General features: G+C 38.6%; 1 protein-coding gene across 6 annotated transcripts in view; it reads right to left on the bottom strand.

Annotated features, from left to right (window-relative positions):
• The window catches only part of NECTIN1 (nectin cell adhesion molecule 1), a 147534-nt gene extending 124792 nt beyond the window's left edge, over positions 1–22742 (bottom strand). For 2 of the 6 annotated variants that reach the window (XM_072426948.1, XM_072426949.1), the window contains exon 1: positions 22275–22730. In XM_072426948.1, the coding sequence (XP_072283049.1) occupies positions 22275–22353 (79 nt within the window). In that variant the 5' untranslated portion in view covers positions 22354–22730. Of the gene's footprint in view, positions 1–22274 lie in introns of all 6 variants that reach the window. The other 4 variants (XM_072426945.1, XM_072426950.1, XM_072426946.1 and 1 more) reach the window with 3 other exon arrangements.
• Between the last annotated feature and the right edge of the window lie 390 nt (positions 22743–23132).

Here is a 23132-nt window from a genome sequence, read left to right as displayed (position 1 = left end):
TGTACTAGATTATAATTGATGTGACATTCACAGTTCAAAGGTGTTCTGAACTGGTAATCAGGCCAACAAATCTATGTGTGCGGTTAGCCTATGATAGCGAACAGAAATGCAGTAAATGTGTCAAGTTTTTCCATAAAAAAAAAAATTGCAAAAGACTTTACCAAATCTGTGTCATTTTATGAAATTTCACACTGCATTATGGTATTCTCGTGTCAGCTCAATGCAAGGACGGCCATTATTACTTTGGGTTTGAGGGCAAATTGCTTAAGGTAATAAAATACCTCAATTGTGCCTTAAAACTTTTCATGTTCTATTACTGCATTGAAAAAGAAACATAAATAGATACGTGTTTATGACATTTATTACAAATTCAGCGAGAAACTGTCATCTCCTATTTCATACAAAGCAGAAACACTTTCATCAGCAGTATTGCTTTACTATTCTATTTACCTGTAGTAATACAACAGCAAGATGCCAATGGGAAAAGGTGAGTGAATAAAAAGAATATCCCAAAAATGCAGGATAAAACTATTATCTCATGAATGTGAATGTTTACACCATGTACGCAGGTAGATACACAAAGTGATCATGTTCATTTATAGGTACTGGTGCATTTATTTCTTTAAATATTAAAAAGAATATAAAGTTAGATGATTAACTGTTAGATGGATCAAGCTGCTAATGCTCTTATTTCTGTTTTCTATAAAGAATTATTTTGTTGGTCCACATCACGCCCTATTAATGGGGCCCTTTTGTACCGATCTCCAGCCTTATGTTCAGTCTTTTGTGGTCATAAAGATTGATTCTGTACTTAAATACCTTACTACAATTTCAGTTCATATGAGCAGCATGGTCAAAAAAAATGTCCAGCATTATCCAACCCTTTCCTCATCAGCTTTACTGCTTCTGGCTTGACCATTTCAACAACTGGATTTCATTTTTTTATTCATGAGGGGTCAACATACCATGAGGGCATTATCTAGGACAACTGACATGCACATGCAGCCCACTTTTGAATGCCCAGTACTCAAAACTGCCACCCACCTAACTGCAAAACACATCTGCATGAATGTTAACTGGGCCTTAATAACTGGTTTAGTGAACAAAGGGCCCTAATTCTGCAATTACACTTTGATCTAATAAATAAATGACTGGTAAAGACACAGAAGCTCAACTTTTGACTCTTTGATCATAGGCTACACTAGGTCCTGTGTATAGCATAATATCCATTGCCATTATTTATCTGACCAAAGTAATATGCATAATATTATCTAAATCCTATACTTTGCTATGTTCAACAAATGATAACAGCTTGAACTTCTTTTTAAAATATTCTGGACCTAAGTAATTGAGATGAACAATCCTTTCCCCAGTATAAATCCTTCTGTGTTGGCTTTGGCTTCAGTTTCCAAAAAACCCAAATGGTATAGCTTACGCCATACAAATTTCGATGAAACTTGGTCACAGTTGTGATTTCATTCTGTTGTAATTTTAGAGGCCATTCTCTTGGGGCATGTAGTGACTATTCCATTAAAAATCTATCCATCCCCACCACTGAGCTGTGACTAAAGACAACTATTCCTTTTTGCCAATCCTGTTTGACTATGCTTGGAATAAAATGACAGAGTATGCGGATGATATGTCTGAGTAAAACAATGAAGTTCACTACGGCATGACCAACATTGACAGGGGTGTTTTTTTTAATGGCTGTGACATGAAACAATATATCTGTGCAACAAAACGCTTTACTTTCATGTTCAAACCCTGGGAACAGAACACAATACATCAGGTATATGTTGGCCAACAACAAACATAAACTAACAGATTGCATGGGGGACTGACTAGCTGACAGAAAAAATAAACTATTATGCATGACCAAAAACTACATGAGATTTCTTTGTCTTAATGGCATGAAAGTTACCAGATATATGTGTTTATGGAATTCCACTAAAGACAATATAAATTAGATAAAAGGGCCTGATCTACATATTGCTATAAATGTGCTAGAATGTTTTAAAGTTTTTTTGTAATTTATATGTAGGCAGTCATTTTTTTTCTCATTAGCATACGTAGGATTTGTTTTCTGTTCAGCCTATTCCTTAATACAAATATAAAGTAATATTAAATAATATAGCTGTACAGTTTACAGGTTCATAAAGGTTAAAATTGCTAGAAATGTGTTTTATTCATTTGTCCAGGACTTGTCATTCTTTTCCTAACTCTCTCCATTAACCTATTGTCATTGTAGTGTGTTGGATTTAGTAATTTCAATTATATGCCAGATGTGAAGAACTTACTTTCAGGGTTCATGTAGCTTTAGAAAAATTTCTTTGGTAATGCTATTCATTTCTGGCTTCATTGTCCTATCCTCCTTTAGTTTCTTTCCACGACCAGAATGTTCTTTAGTAAATGCTGCTTTAGCACTATATGGCTAAAATATTGAAATTAATAAGCAGCCACAGGCATCAGCAGGCAGCTGGACCATTCTGCTCAATTGCTAAAACACCAGAAAGCACCGGGTAAGTTACAATGATCCAACAACAATAGGAGTGATGGAGGAACATTGGAGGGGGGAGTATAAAGTCGTTGGGGGTTGGCATTATACAGACACTGGTACTTTGTACGGGCAAGATGTTTGGGTCACTGTGAGAAACTCCTAATATCTTATCTAGCATCACATTATAAAATTGTTCATTTTTGGAGCTCATTCATCCTAATATTCATCACCACTGGCAGCTCACACTGTCAATACCCATAACAATAACCAGTATCTTATTGCAATCAGATATCAGTTTCCTGCAATTCATGGCTTTTTGAAGATTGGTTATTATGGAACATTGCATTTGGTACCTCAATTTCATTGGAGTTCAAATTAACTTACTAAAAAATATTCCCTAAAGAAATTCTTTTATAATAGAATGTGAATATTATGTCTTACATACCCTTCTATTTTTCTTTTATTATTCAAGTACACAAAGTATTTTGATAAGATGGAGTAAGATGCTCCAAGTTCTTTATTGAGAATGAAGCCCCTTGAGATTTTGGAAAGAGAGCCTTGACTGCTGGAAACATGTATTTGATGCACATATAATTTAGATTAGGGAGAGATGTTATTATTTATTATTATTTTTTAAGATAAATGATAAGGTAAGGAAAATAAAGAGTAAACAAACTTTTTATAACAAAGGGTGGGATTATTGACTTTTTCCGAGTTGACCATCAAGACTTGAAATGACTTCCCACCCTTGCTCTCTTGTCTTTTACCTCACTTTCCATTTTTCTTTTCTTTTATAGGTTGTCAAAGCCTTTTTGTACCTGACCAACTGAAAATGGTTAGTCTTTAAGCCTTATGAGAATGTGGACTGGTTGAAGGCCTGTCTGGAACTTATGGTGAAGACAGATCTTTTGACATGTTTATAAAGTAAAATATTGGGTGCTCACAAAATTGCTGTGATTGGCACAAAGCTATAGTTATTTGTTTAAGAAAATCTTTGGGTAGATAATATGTTGGTTTAAATCAACAAAGCTGTGGCCTTTCCCTCTCTACAAAAGATATTATTGTCTGGTGTGTTTTTTAAGAACAGGGCAGATACATGATGGAAGGTTTGGGGTATAGTTAAGGAGACCTTAATACATGCTGTACACCTATTAAATATCAAAGCAGTCTTGTCCAGGCATCTCGTTTCTAGGAATGTTTTTTTATATTACTTGGCAAAAAATGGACCTGTTTTTTTTTTTTCAACTTTGGAGCAAATTAATTCAGCAGGCTCAGGTGTGCATTGTATTAGTTGCCCAGTATGTGGTGTGATTTGATAGATTCTATTTCTTTTTTTTTTTCTAAGCACTAAACTAGTAAAATGAATCAAATGTGAATCTTCTCACGCACTTCCACTGTAGACACTGCCATTCCCATCCTTTACTTTGACACATAAAGGCCATAAAGCTGAGCTGCACTATTTTCCATTACCTCATATTTAGAAATGAATCTTTTTTTTCTATGTCTCAACTGTATTATTTATATTCTTCCCTTTAAGCTTTTTTTATGTTTTGTATTGGCCATGAATCTGCAAGGTGGTCTTTACACCAGATGTGTGTGTACAGATCGGTAGTAAATATAGTGTGTACAGCGGTCTTTGTAATCTGCAGAGACGGATCACTAAGTAACAGAGTGGGGACCACCGCTGTCTTTTTCTGTAGAGGGGGATGCAGTGGAGTTCTATTTACTTGTCCTCCCCCTTTCCCTCTCCATAGAACTGAACAGTGCTGTGTATACAGTGCTCATTTGTTCTACAGTCATGGAAACAATCAAAAAAGATTGTTTACAGCGACAGAAACTTTGTCTATATACAACCTTAGTTAATTCAAATGGAGATCGAATTTAAAAAAAAAACACATCGGCCTAAGCAAACAGCTGCAGTCAGCAACCCTGGACCACCACAATCAATAAAAGAATATGAAAGATTTCTAGAAGGATCCTATAGCTACTTTTCAAACTCATATACAACAAAACACATTCAGCGGCATATTTACTATTAAATGGGAGCAAATTAGGGAAATTCATTAGGAGAGTTTGCATACACTTTTAGATCCAAACCTCTATAGAGGTTGCCTGTTTTTAGTTACCAAAGGCTGGCAAAAAAAGGAAATAATCCACATCAATTAATAAAATGTTAACCTTTAATAACAAGAACAATGAAAGGTGACTGCTGATGCCAATCTTACGGATTTCTGGCTTTAGGCTACATCTGTGGAGTAGTTGATCCATGCAGAAAAGCCAGCTCCTGTTCAAGATGCAGGTTACTGCTCACCTGAATGGCCTTCATAGGTTTATGTATCCGGTAGCTGCTGAGCAAAGGTCACCACTGATAAGCTTTGTCAATTTACAGAATGTACACAGTGCAGTCATTCCTGTACTCTACGCCAATTATAAATGGTGTTCAGTATTCCTAAATACCTGACTATGGTACAATTCCAATTCCTTAATAACTTTGTTTTAAGCAGACCTTATAAAACACAGATGCATTGATGTGTAACAATTATTAAGCATAACCTTTGTCTTTCTTTATCAAGAGATAACAATCCAACCCAAAAACAATATGCCGGGATCATGCTTATAATACAAGCATGAGCAGAAATCTGCTTATGCTTGCAGTCCCCTGACAGTCATCTGGTGTGCAGGCAGGCAGATCTGACCATACTCTTAAGGTTCTTTGTCAAAAAGCATTAGGATTTGGTCAGATACATCAGTTTGATTCTGATGTGAGATTGTTTAGTATATATTGGCAAGTGTATTTGACCTGAAGGTCCTGAATGCATATCCACTTATATGGGATTGCAAATCCTTCTTGAAGCTTACAAATACTCAGGCTTTATATCTATGTGCAACCTGAGAGACTGAACATATATTATTGTAAAATTGGTAATTCATTCTACATACAATTATCTTCAAATCCTTCAAATGCATTCATTCACAGAGCACCCTGAAAGCCAACTTAAAGTAGAACTGCAGCCAAAACTATTCTAGCTTTGGCTCTGCCAGGTTTGTGTTGTTGCCATTTGGGAAATTCTGCCAGTAATAAAGTTTGACAGAGGTTCTATCTCTTCATCACTTTATGCTAAACTAAAAGAAAAAAAAACTCCAAAGAGAACCTGTATTGATTTATTTAGGGGAATAATTTCAATACACAGTTTTATTCTATTGTATTTGTACAGGTGTAGCTAAAATGTTTTTACATCACATTTACTTTAATCTTCATATACATGATAAATGATTGTCACCTAAGACGAATGGTCTCAATCATCTCTAGAGAAACATAAGCATGTGTACAGCAGCCACCTGACATCATTTATCATTCCGCCCTGGCAGATTAATGAAAGACATGGACATGGACAGGAATTACCACTGTATTTTCCTATGAAGAAGAATACAGCAGGGCAATGTGGGGTGGTCTAAACAGCTTTCTATGGTGGGTTTTTTAATTTTTACTGCTGGCATACACCTAAGGCCTGGAAACCAAAATGTATTAAATCATTTACCTTCAGAGGTGTTCTACATTCTTATAGTTTTAGTAGTAAGAAAAAAAGGAGAGGAAATAATGAGTTTTTGACAAAACTTTAAGTTAGGTTGGCAGAGTTGTACGTAACACACAAACCCTGTACTAAGTGGTCCCCAATCAGAGTATTCCATCCATGGGCCTAATTTATTAAGGATTTCCAAGGCTGGAGAGGATATACTCATCAGCGAAGCTGGGTGAACCAGCAAACCTGGAATGAATTTCTTAAAAGTCATTTGTGGTTTAACTTGATGGACTTGATGTTTTTTTTCAACTTAACCTACTATGTAACTATATTAGCTATTTGTTAGCAAATGTTTTCAATCCTGGATCAGATCCATTCCAGGTTTGCTGGATCACCCAGCTTCACTAACGAAAGTGTATCCTCTCCAGCCTTGGAGAGCTTTATAAAATCAGGGTCTATATGTGTGGATCATTGTAGAGCGCTGCGTAATATGTTGGCGCTATATAAATCCTGTTTAATAATAATAATCATAGCAGCCTTTCTCAGATATTGGTAGATGCAGAGTTAAAGTAACTGTTGATTGACTACAGTTGCTGATATATGTTCACCCTAGTAAAGAATAAAGTACAAATTTACTCCTCCTGCTGCCTGCGCCATTGAACGGCACTCCGTTGCAAAGACATCTTCCCTTGAAGTGTCTTCCCAAACTGACAATTTGCTGTGTCCCCTGCAGTGCTCAGTGGTTCCTCTTGCTGAAGAGCCACTAAGAGCCGGGACACAGCAAGCCGACACTCCCAGGAGTATCGATTTTAAAAGACCTTCAACAAAGAAGTTCTTAGCAACAAAGTGGAATTTAATGGCATGTGCAGCAGGGCAGGTAAGTTTTCACTTTGTTGTTTTACAGCATTAGCTTGTTTGAGCAACTTTAGTAAAATGACTGAGCTCCTTTCATTTATACATTATAATAGCCGAACAGATTACAAGCTTTGAAATGGCTTATTTTTTTAGAGATGGTAGATAAACTCAAACCTCTCACAATGTAAGCTCCATTAAACAAAATAATAAAACCAATAACATTTTGACATCCATGTGCGAAACAGATTACTGCACAGATATTGATTATTCTCCCAGAATTTAGAACCATCTGCCAAAAATACAGAAAAAAAGCTAATAATGAATTAATTAGTGATTTGTCATGAGGCGACTAACATGGGAAGCTAGTCTTTTGAAATGCAGCATGTGCTGTAATTGGGATCTGCCCGATGGTGGGCATTCCTCCACTGGCATGTAAAGTGAGGAATGAGCAATTAGCAGGGGTGCGTCTTTTAGTCACTACCTCTTTCCAGCTGGTCTTAAAGCCCAATTGAACATTCACTTTAACTCAGCTAAATACATTCCTAATTTATTTTAAAAAATGTTTGCAATATATTCTTAACATCAAGAAGTAAATCTGACATTCATTGAAACATTCCCCAGTGGAGAATCTTCCAGGTCCATGTGTTTCAATAGCAGTGATTGCAATTCCATCTGGCAATGTTTCAGTAAATGTCAGATTCACTGCTTAATAGATCCCTTACACTTTGTTTTCTTTAGAAAGCAGCCACAGAGTGGAGTTTAGTTGTCAGTGCCCAGCATGCACACTGTTGAGCCACGCTTATAGATCTGCAATCAGCAAAGCTCACAACCCCTGCAGATTGGAGAGCTCTATCTCTGACTGTTGGGTAGGAGGTCAGACATTTCTACCTGGGCTGTGGCTTTCTAAAGAAAACATACTGTAAGACTAAATACAGTAAGATGATGGGAGCAGGCATTCCTGGTTGGCTCCTGGTGGTTTGCACCTTACCAACCTCTTGTCAGCACCAACCACTACTCTGGTTCTCTTTTTAATTTTTGCTATTCTCTCTATTTATTCTTTATGGGCAGCCGCTGGTGAGACACCACATGTAGCTTCTCAACCAAAGGTGTGGTTTAAAAGTGTCAGGAAGCAGTGACCCCGCACCACAACCTCGACACCTGTCTGAACTAACCCTAAAGCTTGGTACACATTCTGTATTAATTGCTAGAAATGAATATAGTGATCACTGCCATGACTATAGAACAATCAATGTACAGGCAATGCTTTTCTGGTATACGGAGAAGAAAACTGGGAGGTGCAGTAAGAAAGTAGAATTGGTGAGAGTCAGTAATTTAGTGATTTTTAAAAACTGATCTCTCAATGACATTGGGGGAAGCAGATGTGCTATTGAAAGCTTTTTACCTGTGCAAGTCTGAATTTTACCAGTGGCTGTGAGATATTTCACGATACAAATTTGTTATGTTCTATGTTACTGAACGTGGAAGAGAGAAAGGAGACTACTATGGGTTTGCTTGGTTAATCATCTCCTTCTTCGCAACTTCCCAGCAGCTCTGTATATTGATCCTCTGGTGCTTCCAGCCTGTTTTAAAAAGTGATTGCATGCACTAACACCTCATGTTAAGAAAAATGTCTGCCCCTAAACAAAGAGCGAAATGAAAATAAGGACGGCTGTTATATACTATGACAAGCCCTTCTCGAGGATGACAGGAGTGAAGGAAAACAGTGATGGTGCTGTGCAGGCATGCGGTTTAAAAGGGACTTTCTATACCCTCCTGTATGCAACTGTATGTGTAAAAAGGTATTGTGAGAGTTAGAAACCATTATTAAAGAATTTTTACTACTTATTTTAGTTTCACTGAAATTGTAACAATTCTACTGCTTCCTCATTAGCACTGCATACCATTCAATCTGCGTACCGTCACAATATAAATTTGCAAATTAATCTATATTGGTAATTTAAAATCATTGTACCTAATTTGGATTATACTAAATTGCTCCCAGTTATGATTCCTTTGTTAATATAAAGCAACATGAAACCTGGCTTTTATTACATGTGAATTATTTTTTTTAATTTCCCAGCAATGCTATTAGCACTGTCATATGACTGTGCTTGGGCTAAAAACATATCAGCGGTGAATGAAAGTAACTGAATCCCACACATCAAGGTGCCCGTTTAATAGAAATCCACACTTTAATGAGTTGGAATTAAAGCAGCCTAGCCTTTCCGCATGACTGCAACAGTGACTCTGGGAAGAATTCTAAAAGTTAATCTCTATAGTACGACTCAATATGAAAATATGACATGGGTGGCCAATTATGCATTGGCCTACAAGGAAGCAAGCTACAGCTCATAATTTACCACTGTTTATACACCAAGTTTGTTCAGGGGTGTGTGTATCTGTATGGAAGTTTCACTCATTGTTGAGAAGGAGTCGCTGTAAGGCTTTTAGGCCTCTTGCAGGCATGCTAAGGCCATGCACACCTACAGGGAGCAGTTTTTAGGGTCAGTCAAAGCATTTGATAAAAGCTTTGTCATGTGGTCAATGTGCAGTTTGTTGCACAGCAATGGATTATGAGCCATCTTAAATTCTCTAGCAACAACCACAATGCAACTAAACTGCAGGTCACTGTGGTTGGAATGTGTCCCTATTCAAGTGGCTGTCCACTCAAGGGTGACCAGAAGCTACATGTCTTGTCCAGGAATTGAGTTGCAAACCACTGCATGTGCAAAGTAAACCCAACTGCAAGCACATGCACAATAGTTCCCATTTGCTTCCATATAGTTAAATGGTAGTAAGAATATCTTTTGAGACATGTAGCCCTACAAAAGCCTAAAAGCCAAAGATTGCAGAAGGTCCAGGTAGTTACAGGGTTACTACAAAAAATGTCTCACTTTTTTTTATATATAAAAACATAGATAAAAGTCCACATGGGACACACTGCCATTATAAGTGATTATTTCCATTATGTATATTGTTACCCATGTCTCTTATTCAGCAGCGTCTTTCAAGACTGCTAGCACTTAGCAGGTGCCTGTATATAGCCATTCTGAATAATACAGATAATGTCCTTATTTGCTAAGTGAAATGGGAATTCAGTAATGACTCTAAAGTGAGGTGTTCCTGAATTCTTCTACTCGAAGACTTCATTGAATTTCACTGTTCTGTTAGAGCAACTGTCACAGTGTTTTATGGGCACCTTCAGGGTTTTTTCAGGTTGTATTTTCCAAACTGATCACTTTTTTTTCTCTAATATAAGGGCAAGATCCCAGTGCTGAGATATGTGCTTGTAAACATGTCAATCTGAATAATACAAGCATGTTTAGCTTTACCCCTAGGAAAAAAGTGAATTAAATGACCACACAGCAAGGGAAGGAAAATCTTCCTAAAGGGGTCAATGATAACAATCAAACCATATAAATGTTTAACTATTTCATTTTTCTTCCAAAGTAAAAAAAAGTTTGTCTTTAAAGGTAGGTTATGCTTTAAAGTATAGTATGTTAAAATAACACTGAACTTTTATATATGTATATAAAAATATATATAGATATACTTTATATTTGCTCTCTTTTGGTCCATCAAATAAATAATTTGTACACGTTGAATCGACTACAAATCCAGTGTTGTCCGGTGTGTTCTGCAGTCTTATCTCAAGAAGCCTTATCAGTGCTACCCAGGTTATCTCTGTGCATTATTGAACACCTCAACTAATGGCCCCACCTGTCCTTGGGTGACAATGTGATTCCTCTATAGATACAGTACAGATAATGAGCATAGTCACCCAAGGACAGGATTAGCATTGCTGTCAGGGGAAAATAAAAACTAAAAGGAAATGGATGCAGCCACCACATCTAAAGACTGGTAAGCTGTAGTATACTACATTTTTGCTGTAGGGATTTCATATGCTTTAAGCAATGAATGCTCACTCAGATTAAGATCAGCCTTCCTGATGGTTGGGTTGAGAGACTGGATTTACATAATGCTTTTGCCCAAAGTCTTATGATACTGCTGTATGCTTTTCCAATCGCATCATGCATGTATAGATGGACAATTGCCTCCATGAGAACTAAAGGCAGCGAGACATTAACTTATGCATATGCTTATGTGGCAGGACCTGCCGCCATCTCTCACATTGCTCACCTGTGTGACTGAAGCAGCACATGAGCAGGTAAAACCTCTGTAACATTCGTTATACATGCTAATTGTCACCTAACAAGACCATTCATGATTGTCTCCAAAATGTACTGCTGGTTTCCTGGTCATTTATCAATCCACTGTGGTGAATCACTAAATGGCCAACTAGGGACCTATGGGAAACGATGGGTGCCTAAGGCTCTTCTTAACCTCTCTATAGCAATGAACAACACTGTGTATACAAAACTAATTCATTCTATTGTCACTGGAAATGATCATGAAAGATTTTTTCCCAGGGTAAAGGAAGAGGGAAAGACCAAGTCATGGAGAGAGATATGCAGAAAGTCAAGAAGCAGTTATTATCGGTCCTTTAAATGGCACAAATTCTTGCCCAATTGTAGTATCATGCCATTTCTAAACAATACATTTCACTAAAGACTAAACCCCTAAAAAATTCTAACAAGCTCCCCACCACAAATCCATTTAACGCAATCCATTGACCTCCTACTCCAAGCACATAGACACCTCTTAGTCCATAACTACTCCTACAACGTTTAAAGCTTATTCAATTCTTTCTTATAGTGTAAACATATTCAAATATATAAAGGAGCTCCCGTACTAATCCTTCTGCAGCTATTCCACACATGGTGGGCTTTTCATACATTAGTGTGTCTGGTAATTAGCTCAGCATGGAAAGGTTGGTGTTAGACACATAAATAATATGACAGAATAAAACTGTTAGATGCAATTTAATGAGAATGTACACTGAAGGAATACAAGTTATTCACATAGTAAAGTAAATTATCACCTTGTTAGGTAATTTTCAATTAGCTTAGTAAATGAGGTGAAGCTTTGTTGACTTCAACCATCCAATTGTGTGCAGAAAAAAATGTTGTGTCTTTTTTCCTTTACTTTTATTTCCTTGCATGTAATTGGGTATATTTTTGTACAGTTAATTTTGATCATATTTAGGGAAATTCCCTTGCAAGCTAAACATTTACTTAGCTATGTGAATGGTTTATATTTCTTTAGTAAAATCAATCTCATTGTATTATTTAAAGAAAATATCCTCCATTTTCAACACCCAGCTGGCCAACGGAAAATACATAACATTGGTTTATTGCAATTAAAAACACTTGTGATCAGTCTAAAATATTACACTTATGGGGGGAATTCAGCAATTGTGGCAGGAAGAATGGTATTCTGTTGTCAGGATCAGGGACTGCATTTGATGTAAGGTGAAAAACTTGTATTTCAAATCTATAGGTAGCTGATTTATTGGAAAGAGACAGATAAAGGTGAATCAAGTTTTTCTCCCTCGTGGGTTGTTTTTTGTCCCACGAGGGAAATTAACATTGTTTCTTGCCCCAGAAATACAACAGGAAGTGAGGGGGAATCTCCTCTGAGACAGCTGTCATCAGAACAGGTGTTCCTTTTAGAATGTGCAATCTCACCTTTTGTTTCCTTGACACCTGTCACATTTTTCAATTCCCATCACCTTATGTTCTAGTGATAACCATGACAAATAGAGGGGGTGAATCTCCGTAATATGGACACAAACAAAACAAAAACAACTAAGAAGAAAAAAAAAGCCAACTAAGAATTACCCTCTCCTAAAACTAAAAGGTTTTTTTTTAGATATATTTCTATGTATTCAAATCTAGCCACCAGGCAAACATTGCTTTCCCACATCTAATTAGATGATGACATTGAAATCTGGGACAGCACAGAATGAGAAAGGACACAATTAGTCTAATTGTATTAACTAGCTGTTCTTGTTTACAAAAGCAGAGAATTTCATCACTGACTATACCAAGAGACTTAGAACAAACTGCTTCATGAGGTGCTATCTAATAGCATCAACAATGATTTTAATAAAAGCAATTCTCCGTATATTGGCATATCTCTGTTGTCCAGAATATTAATCAATGTTTAGAAAATGAATTTATATTGAACAGATGCATTCATTGTGTGGATGGCAGAGTTCAGATTTATGTTATTAACTGTCTGTATGGAATTAGGTTTTTGATGTGGACCTGCTGTATGTGGAAACAGCCATAGTTTGCATCGCCAATCTCCTTTTGCCCATGCAACCATAAAGAGTTGGAATTAATAGGCTGATCTGGATCACTATTGTTTTGTCTTGAAGAGAGCTGAAGGGTTCCCTCCTAATTTTCTTTGTCATAAATATGCAAGCTTGGGTGATCTGAGAGATTATGGGGTTTATGTAATCGGATCATGTCTGAAACCAAAATTGTATTAGTTTTGAAAAGAGTATGGTGTAGAGAAGGGTTGGAACTTCTATAAGCTTTTTGTTGTTTACTCTGTCCCCACTGTGGACGTTTCCTCACTTTCTGACTTGGTGAGAACGGAGTGAAAGTCAAGGACATTGGGTACTGGTGGGAAAAGGGACAGGAAGGCACAAGACTGAAAAATGCAGGGAGAAGTGCTATAGATGAACCGCTTTGCTCTATGGAGAGGGGAGGGGGAGAACATCGGAGCGGCACTCTGCTGTGCGCTCTTCCCCTTCCCTTGCATTGCGATCGTTCGTCATCCATCGTCCGCGGATCCGCCAGGACGGTCGTTCAGACAATGGACGGCGGGCGCTGTACACACGCCAGGATCTCAATGAGCCGATTATCGGGCGGGAACCATTGGACGCGTGTACGTAGCTTTATGCTGCACATCAACGTTGTTGATTGGGAGGGTGGATCTGGTAATATTTATGGGATTCCCTGTATTTTTTGGCTTCCCCACTTTAGAAAAAAATTATTATAAATGACTTTTAGGTGCCCATGCAGGGAAAAGTAAAGGTATCACCCCCCTCCCAAGCCCTATATACTGACTTTTGCCTAATTTTGCACCACTGAGACCAGAAATGGAAAGCCAAGTGTAAGCTTCAAACCCAATAGTTTGATGTTACAGGGAGCTATGGACTTCCCTACCCTTGTGTTACAAAGCTGTGCCAATCACTGGAGTTATGGCACAAATAAAGGGGAGCGATTGAGTCACGGGCATCCATACCTTGGTTTTCACTTTGCTCCTTGTTCAACCACAGGACTTGATCGTTTTTTTTTTTCAGTTAAATAGCCTCATAGCCTACAGCTATACTAAGAACTTTAAAATGATGCCTATTGCTATTTTATTAGTTTATCACTGTTGTCTTTTATAAAGTTTGTGATAACACACTTCTTTGTAACCCATGCCCTTTTAAGTATATCAAATGAAATATTCTGTATTCACTGCACAGGTAAATGGGATCTGTCCTGAATACCAGAGTACCAGGACTCCTCCGTCTATGCAGGTATTTACCCGTGTGCAAGAGCGCTTTGCATTTTGCAATAAATGATGGGGGTTGAAGCAATGCTTTTCTATGATGGAAAGCTAAGCTTTAGCTCCAAAGCCAAAAAAATATTATAATTGACTTAAAAAGTGCTAATGTGGCTCCGCACAATGAAACACATTAACAATAACAAGTAATACAGATAATGTATAAAATAAAATGATTCAGCTGACAAGTACATAGATAAACAACAAAAATGAAGTACTGGTAGGTAACAATAGGAAACACAATAGGAGGTAATGTGCAAGTTTTACAAGAACAACATTTTAAGTGAAAATCTATATGACTATTCAATCCGTTGCAGTAAAACGTCTTCATGCAAACAGCACATTTACCATCTCTTGTATGTGTGTGTAATCGGTTCTTTACTGTGTTTGGGTACAAAGATGTAATATCTACACCCATGTTTACAGTGTTTCTGGCACATTGCCATAGTCTTGCATGTACTTGTATTATTATCAGGAAATCCTTTGTCTGTAAACCTGATAATAGGCATGCTTATCAGTAACTTGACACAATATATCTCTCACCACTTCCATATACCAGACATATACAGGGATGTGCTACTTATATTCTGGACTGCCTGCATAGGATGTACAGCATGGCACTGCTGTTATCTCCAAGCAGTCTAATCCAGCATCCATCTGTCTAATCCAACAATATGCAGCAGCCATTGTGTATGATTTCTCAATACCGTACCAGCATTAAGTACTTTATAAACCCTGCACCCATAATTCTAAAACAAAGCAATCCAGCTTTGTGTTTTGTCTGCACAACCGTTGATTTGTTCGGAATAGCTGTAGCACTGGAATCAATAGACTTTAGTTCATGCATGCACCACTTCACATCTTTAAGCACCGTCAAATTATACCATGGTCGAACAGAACCATAATTAATGAGAATGTTACAATTTACACATCCTGGCTAAATATAAAAGGTTTTGATGGATAAAATCATCTACTGCATACCTAACCTGGTTTGCAGTAACATTTACATAAGACACACTGCATCAAATTTGGAAACTGATTTTCCATATGCGGGCTTTGTCCGAAAGAATTGATTGGCTGCATGATAACCGTCTCAGCGTGTGTTAGAGAAAAAAATCTTGAAACCCAGTTGTCAACCTCTCCTAAAGCATGATTGCTAAATTTAGTAATTGTGGCTATGCAATCCAGATGCACAGCAGTCCGTTTTGGGTTTAATTGAGTGAAACAGACAAGCGCCATGAGACAAGTGAATTATTTTACATCTATGCCTCTTAAGTACCTTGACACTTGGTATCAAGAACCCATAAACAGCAGTTCTTTACGACACTGATTGGATTCAGTCACAGATGAAAAACTTAGCCCTGCGTACTTTCCCATCGATTCTGCTTCAGACACTGGGTCGCAGCAGAGAACTGCAGTGTGGATGCAAAGCATCAGTCTCCTCTGTCATACAAAGAAGGAGCAGACAAACACAGAGATGTATTACCAGGAATGTCAAGGGAATAAAATGAGGGAGTTTACCAACCTGGCCTGATTGGATGAGTTTGTCATGACAACTGCAGAGACGTCTGCCCCAATCAACCCACCAAGCGGCATTGGCACCTCTGCACATGGCTTTCGTTGTCATTATGCAGTGCTCTTTGTACACAGCAATACAATCCATAGTTATCACAGCCATAAAATACATGCTGAAGATACTTTGCTAAGAAATACTCCAGTTATATTCTGTCAGGGGCCTGCACAACACTACAATATCATTTTAACTAGTTTTAAATATTTGAACATAAAATACTTTTTTTAGTATTTTAAATGCAAATCTTTAGTTATTAAACAGGCCGTCATTTATTTCAGCTCAGTGTATCAGGCCCGGGAATATTCCCCGGAGCAACCCGAGGCTGATTGAACTCCAATACGCATGAGCAGGAGTTACATCATCCTGGCCAATCAAGTTATCAAAAGATCATAACTACGAGAAGATGGTGGCTCCTGATTGAAGGGGGACAGGTGATTATATTAAAAAATTGTGATCAGGCAGGTAAGGGTATTTTATTGCAGAAGGGAAATCGCTGGTCCTTTGTGCAAAAATGGACCTGCCTAGTCACAATTTTTTATTAATACTGTTTGGTTCTCAATTAAGCCATGCTTTTACCTGTAAAATGTGCAGCATGGTGGCTTAGTGGTAAACACTTTGGCCTCTGCAGCGCTGGGTCCCAGGTTCGTATCCCAGCCAGATCACCATCTGCATTGAGCTTGCAGGTTGTCCCAGTGTTTGTGTGGGTTTCCTCCCACATTCCAAAATCATGCAGTTAGGTTAATTGGCTTCCCCCAAAAAATTGAACTTTTACTGTATTAAAGACATATGAATATGGTAGGGATATTAGATTGTGAGCTCCTTTGAGGGACAGCTAGTGACATGACTATGACCTTTGTAAAGTGCTGCAAAATTTGTTGGTGCTATATAAATACTGTGTAATAATAATAAAAGCCTTCCTAATTTAGACATTCATAAGCCCTAAGACTGTTGCTTGGCATCGCCATCCTGAATGTGATGCCAGCAGCCCCCACAGACACAAAGCTGTCACTCAGTTAAGACTCTATCACAGGGGTGTCAAACTCTGGCCCAGGGGCCAAATCGGGCCCCCAATGTCCTTTTTTTTTTGGGCCAAAAGGAATCCTAAATATGAACTGCAGCTGGCCCGCCACTGCATTGAAATAGCATTGCTACTACATTTCCCCACATTACTCGCGCCTATAGACCAGCGGGCTCTCTGCCTATGCGTGGCACGCATTGGACTGTTTTATAGATGCAAGTAATGCAGGGAATTTTAGTAGCGGCGCTGTTTCAATGTTATTATTGTTATTATTATGTTGTTATTATTATTGTTACCCTGTGCAAAAAGTTTACCATTGAAATTTATCTCAGAAGGCAACAAATAGAGAAAGAGGCATAAGATTTTTTTCTTAAACAAAAGTAAAAAAACTTTTTTCTATTATAGGCTTGTTCCAGAATGAATTTGAAGCAAAACCTTTTTGTTTCCATATGAAAAGGCTTTAAATCTAATTAGAAGGAAAAATGTCCTCAATTTTTTCAATAAATTTCAAGGTTGGCTTGCGACTTTGTCTAAGTTTTTAATTTTGGCCCTCTGTGTATTTGAGTTTGACACCCCTTTATAACCACCCTTTATAATCCTCTATTTGGTTATAAAGGAGTGTGAATTGAGGGGCAAAGCAGAAAGGCCACCACAGACAGTGTTTAGGTACTCCCAAAAAATGGGGGAGGGAACTGTTCTTGGACACTCCCAGGGTAGTTTTTTTTTAGCATGTTCAAAATGTATTGCAAACGATTAAAAAAATAACTTACTTAATACTGAAAAAGTATTTAAAATATTGTTCTGATTTTGTGTATTTACCTGAATTTGTGGATTGGTAACAGAGTCAATAGTTAGTAAATGTACATCCTTTTGAAAAATGGATTTTCAGGTCAGATTGCCCATTACAAAATCGGCAATGTCCCATGCTGATTATTCATATTTTATTAAATTTATATTAGCACTTTGCAACAGTATACAAAGCCCATTACAGATCTTGTCCTTGGAATAAATAACAATTTATGATGTTTGTTTTCTGTGGCATTTTGTTAGTAATAAAACACAAATGTTGTTTTTAGTTACATTGTTTTTGATAGAGAAAAAGTGAAATTAGTTGACAAAATCCAAATATACTATTTGTATAATAAATGAATTGCCAAACAAATTGTAAAGTGCAAGTGTCATCCAACAAACATGAACAGCCTGGAGCACATCTGCCCGGAAGAACTGGCCAAGATCCCTCCTGAACTAAATTTCCGAGGAGGCGTTGTCAGTGCAATGAGACGAATGGTCGACGAGCGGAATACTTCCACAGGGCTCTGTGTACTTTACACTACAATGCATTTCCCCGGCTAGCATATTTATACTATTAATCATGACCTCTCGTAAGTAATGTTCTCTTATCCCCTGGAGGTCACTTTGTTCATTATATTGAATTATTGGCACTCTGTTATTAGACTACCTGACATCTTTGTCATTTGTATCCAAATCCTGCACAGGGCACATCATTAATTGGTGCCTAAAGTAGATCCCTACCTGTAAAGGGCAATGAGGAACAAACACAGATCATGTGCCTTTGAGCTATACATTCCTCTAATTATTGAAAAAAACTTCACATTATTCAGCTCATTAGTAGGATCTATGTTAATGATATGTGCAGCCTGTGTATTGCAGCTTTATACATTGCGAGAAATAATTATAAGGCTGATTAATCAGATCACTCCCTTTATGTGGTCTTTTCAGCCTTATCTTGTGAAGCAGAAACACAGTATTGAAATTGTTGAATGAAATGAAGACATAACCTTCTCCCTAGCTGTTTGCACAGGGGATAGATGAAATATAAGATACACGTATATGCAGAATGGAGATAATACTCCCCTACACAATGGAAGAGTTTGACACCATGATGAAGATGGAAGACGTCATTTACACCTCAATTTTGGAGCTTTCTATCAGCTGTCAACCACAGTAATCTGCCACCCATGGATGCATTTGTTTCCCGGTTTTCAGCCCCCAAACAATCAAAATTGCAGTGGAAATCAATCAAAATCACTGCATTGCCAGTTGACTGATTTCCACACCATTTTCAATCAAACAGCCACTTGAAACTGGGAATCCAACGCAACCATACAAGTTGTCAGCTTTTAGCACAACCAATTTAAATGCAAAGCACAGTAAAGCAGAGCAACAATTTTCAGCTTTTCCAGGAGACAAGACAATGGAGTGTGATTATTGATTGGTTGCTACAGGTGATTACACTCTGCACAGTGCGCTTTGTATTGTTATACACTTCCCACAGCACCTTCACTAATGCAATCCTATTGTTACAGTATGCCAATTTCAGAGCTCCTTTAGCTATCTTATGATGCATTCTGGATTGTTTGTCAGGCCATGGAAAGAGCAGCAGTGATAGACAAAGTATAGTAATTATACAATAAAAGGATAATAACACACCATTTACTTACACTGTAACAAAAAAAAAAGGTTTAACAGGATTACAATAAGCTTGCTAGAGATGATTATAATCAGAAAAATAATAGTACACCAAACAGGAATATAAAAGCCGATGAATTCAGAATGAAATGAATTGAGCTGGTAATACAAAAAAGCAAAATATGGGAGGCTATGCAAGCAAGCACAGACGTGTGCAAGTGGCCAAACCTAGGTAAGGTAGTTTATACCCTGATAAGTTGGTGGTTCTCTTTTCTTTATCACTTTTTTATTTTTATTAGTATGTGGGCTAGAACTGCTTGTACAACTTTGTCCCATCCGTACTTATAATAGGCTTCCTGTTCTTCACACACTGATCTTTCCTTTAAATATAAATGAAATCAGAAATAGTAAATTACATTCGAATTCCCTAATTATGTCTGTTACATAAGTAGTGAAGACAGCCATCATTGAACTGGACAGCACTCAGTTTACTAGGTCCATGTGAAATCTCTGTGTAATGCCACTTTGATGGCACTTGTGCTGCCATGATGTCACTTTGATAGGCTGCACCCCACCTATCACCTACACTCAAGGCCTTGTGTAAATGATTGTGTTAAACATGGAAATGCTATAAAGATATATATTTAATATTTCTTAAATTGTAAGCTCTTTGGGGCAGGGTCCTCTCCTCCTCCTGTGTCATTGTTTGTATTTGTCTGTCATTTACAACTCCTATTTAATGTACAGCGCTGTGTAATATGTTGGTGCTATATACAGTTTAATAATGATAATAGTTTGTATATATTAAGACAAACTTGTGCCTTGCAAAAAGAGTCAGGCTCTATCTGCCTGGGGTTTGTATGTTTTTCCCAGGTTTCCTCCCATATCACAAAAAGAATTAGCCTAAAGCTGCATACACACGTGCAATAATAGTTGTTGGAAAGGATCTTTCACGATCCTTTACAACGACTAATATTGCACGATGCATGAATGAGTGCTGTACATACATCACTGTTCTGCTCTATGGAGAGGGGAGGGGGAGAATGACTGAGCGGCACCCTGCTGTGCGCTCTCTCCCTTCCCTTGCATTAGGATCGTTAGTCTTCCATCGTCCATAGATCCGCCAGGACGGTCGTTTGGACAATGGACGAGTGGCGCTGTACACACGCCACATTCTCGCCCGATATCGTCCCTGAGTCGAATATTGGGTGAGAACTGTTGGACGTGTGTACGTAGCTTTAGACTATGTAAAGGTCATTTAAATATGACTGTGATAGAAAAAGATTGTGAGCTGCTTTGAGGGAAGTGATTTTGGATTCTGTAAAGAGCTGCATATCCGATTTAATGTACAGCGCTGAGTAATATGTTGGTGCTATATAAGTACAGTGATAATAATATCAGAGCTAGATACATAATAATAATACGTTTACATGAGCAGTACATGAAATAGCTGCAGACAGAACTGATTGCTGGTAAGTTCACGCAGATATGTGATTGTACCCCCCGTTTGGTCGTTCAGTTCTGGGCTTTACATATAGTTTTAGCTGTATACCTAAAACAAGGAACTCTTCCACACTACAGACCAATGATTGTGTGTTCTACCTCCACATCCCTCTAAACACTTCCATATTTGCACATCACCGTATGGCGTTCAGCCCTAACTTCCTCTTTGTCCCAGGGTCTGAGCAGGATTCATATAATACTAAAACATAGTGAATACTGATCTCTTTACCAAGAAATGGTAATGATGGTGTATACAAGCCATCTTTTATTCCCTCCAGCAAGATCTTCACAATCTCCTCTTAATAGAATCTGCCTTTCTCATCTAATCACTTTGTTCTCAACCTCACAGGGTGGAACTAAAGTTTGCTGCAAGCTGGCACATCAAAAAGCTGACGGGCTGTTGTATGTGGCGGATTCGTTTATTCTGCTTTCTAATTAAATCTGCCGCATGGCCTTACAGCAAAAAAAAAAAAAATCTGCCATACTGTGTCCTCATGTCATAGGGAGCCATGGACCCCGGGCAGAGCTTCCCTCTCTCTATGTTGATGTTATTGTGGAGAGAGGAGGAGGGAGGTCTCATTCTCCATATTGGTTGGCACTGCCTGTTATACCCTCCTACCCCCCTCCCTCCCCAATAAGGGTCACATCACAAAGAGCTGAAATGTTACCTCCACATTTATTTTCCAGTACACAGAACAGCTCTTTCACGCTTCCCTAACTTCATGCAATGAAGCCAAAGACTCATCCCAATATATTTCCTTTGTATCCTTCTATCTATCTCCATGTATCAGATTTGTAACTTGTACATGTGAGTTACAGGACCCATACCAGGCTCTGCCAGTTATCCGCACCCACCATCCGGGCGTTCTGCATTAAATTACCTGTTGCATGCAGAATACACATAGGACATCATCCCCATGATCAGATTCTGGATATTACATCACTTTTAGGGCAGATGCCTTTTTTTTTAAATTGAAATCATTTTTGTGTAATTGTATCAGCCCCTTACAGCTGTGGCAGAACAGGGTAAGACACATGGGCAGATTTTTTGTTCATGCCAATTAAATGAATCGCTGGTAACCAATGTGTAGTATGTATCTGTGATTTATCACTTTTATTTCTGCAACTTCTGCATGTGACTTTATTAGAGGGAATGACAGAATCACATCTCATCACTACTAATATTGTAGTTATTCCTTGGTGATGTGTGCCCCCAGCCTTGGCATACATTGACTGGCTATGAAGTGTATAGATCTGTGTGTAATTTTGGGACAGATCCAGTGATCTGGTTGCTGCATTGGCAGACATGCGGTGGAGAGTTGTGCCCCCATCTGCATCCCATACAAAGTCTCCATGCCCATGTGTGTGTGTGTGCCCATGTGTGTGCCCATAGATAAGAAGTGATGGGCTCACCTTGGAAGACTGATGCCATCAGAGTGACAGTCAGGGTCCAGCTGAGACAGCAGCACGATCCTCTGTGCCCAGGAGCCATAATCCACGGATAAGCAGCAGATCCACCTAACAAGGGGGGAGAGACACCAACTTAGCCAGACTGTCCACCCTGTGCCAGGGAGCGCTCACACGGACGGCTAGCCACATCCAGCACTTCAGTAGTAGGATGGTGGGGGTTGTAGTAGTTGTGAGGAGTTCTCCCCGCCCCAGGCAGTGCAGAGCTTAGTGCAGGGGAAGGTAGGTGCCTTGTGTCATAGTGAGCAGCACTCTGTTTGTAGGTGTCCCCGGCTCAGCCCGTTGTGAGGATGGCAGCCTCCTATCCGGCCGCCTCCCTCCCCCTCTATGATGTCAGTGAATGGGAGGCCGGCCTCTCTTAACACTTTGTGTGAGCGGGGAAATGCAGCAAAGCCTCCGGCCAGAAGCTTTCATCAGCCGGTGCTGCCCGGGAGCCACCCGACCTGTTCTGGTGAGTCACAGCGGCTCGTTAAGCGTTAATAGAGGCCGCCCTCCCCATGGACTCCTCCTGAACAATAGCTGGGAATGTTTCCTCTGCTCAGACTTGTCCTCCATTCTGCTCAACTTCAGGTTAACTTTACCAAGAACTTGTCAGCTGCTCACCCCATGAAAGGCTGAGGAGGCCTGGGGGACCCCAGCTCAGTGCAAGGGGGCCAGCTCCCCAATATCCCTCATCTATCCTCATATCTGTCCTCATATATATCCTCAAATCTATCCTTCATATCCAACCTCATATCTATCCCTCATGTATATCCTCTTATCTATCCTTCATATCCAACCTCATATCTATCCCTCATGTATATC

This window comes from Pyxicephalus adspersus, chromosome 11 (genome assembly GCF_032062135.1).
Source record: "Pyxicephalus adspersus chromosome 11, UCB_Pads_2.0, whole genome shotgun sequence".
Lineage (NCBI taxonomy): Eukaryota > Metazoa > Chordata > Amphibia > Anura > Pyxicephalidae > Pyxicephalus > Pyxicephalus adspersus.
This window is presented reverse-complemented; position numbering and strand designations above follow the sequence as displayed.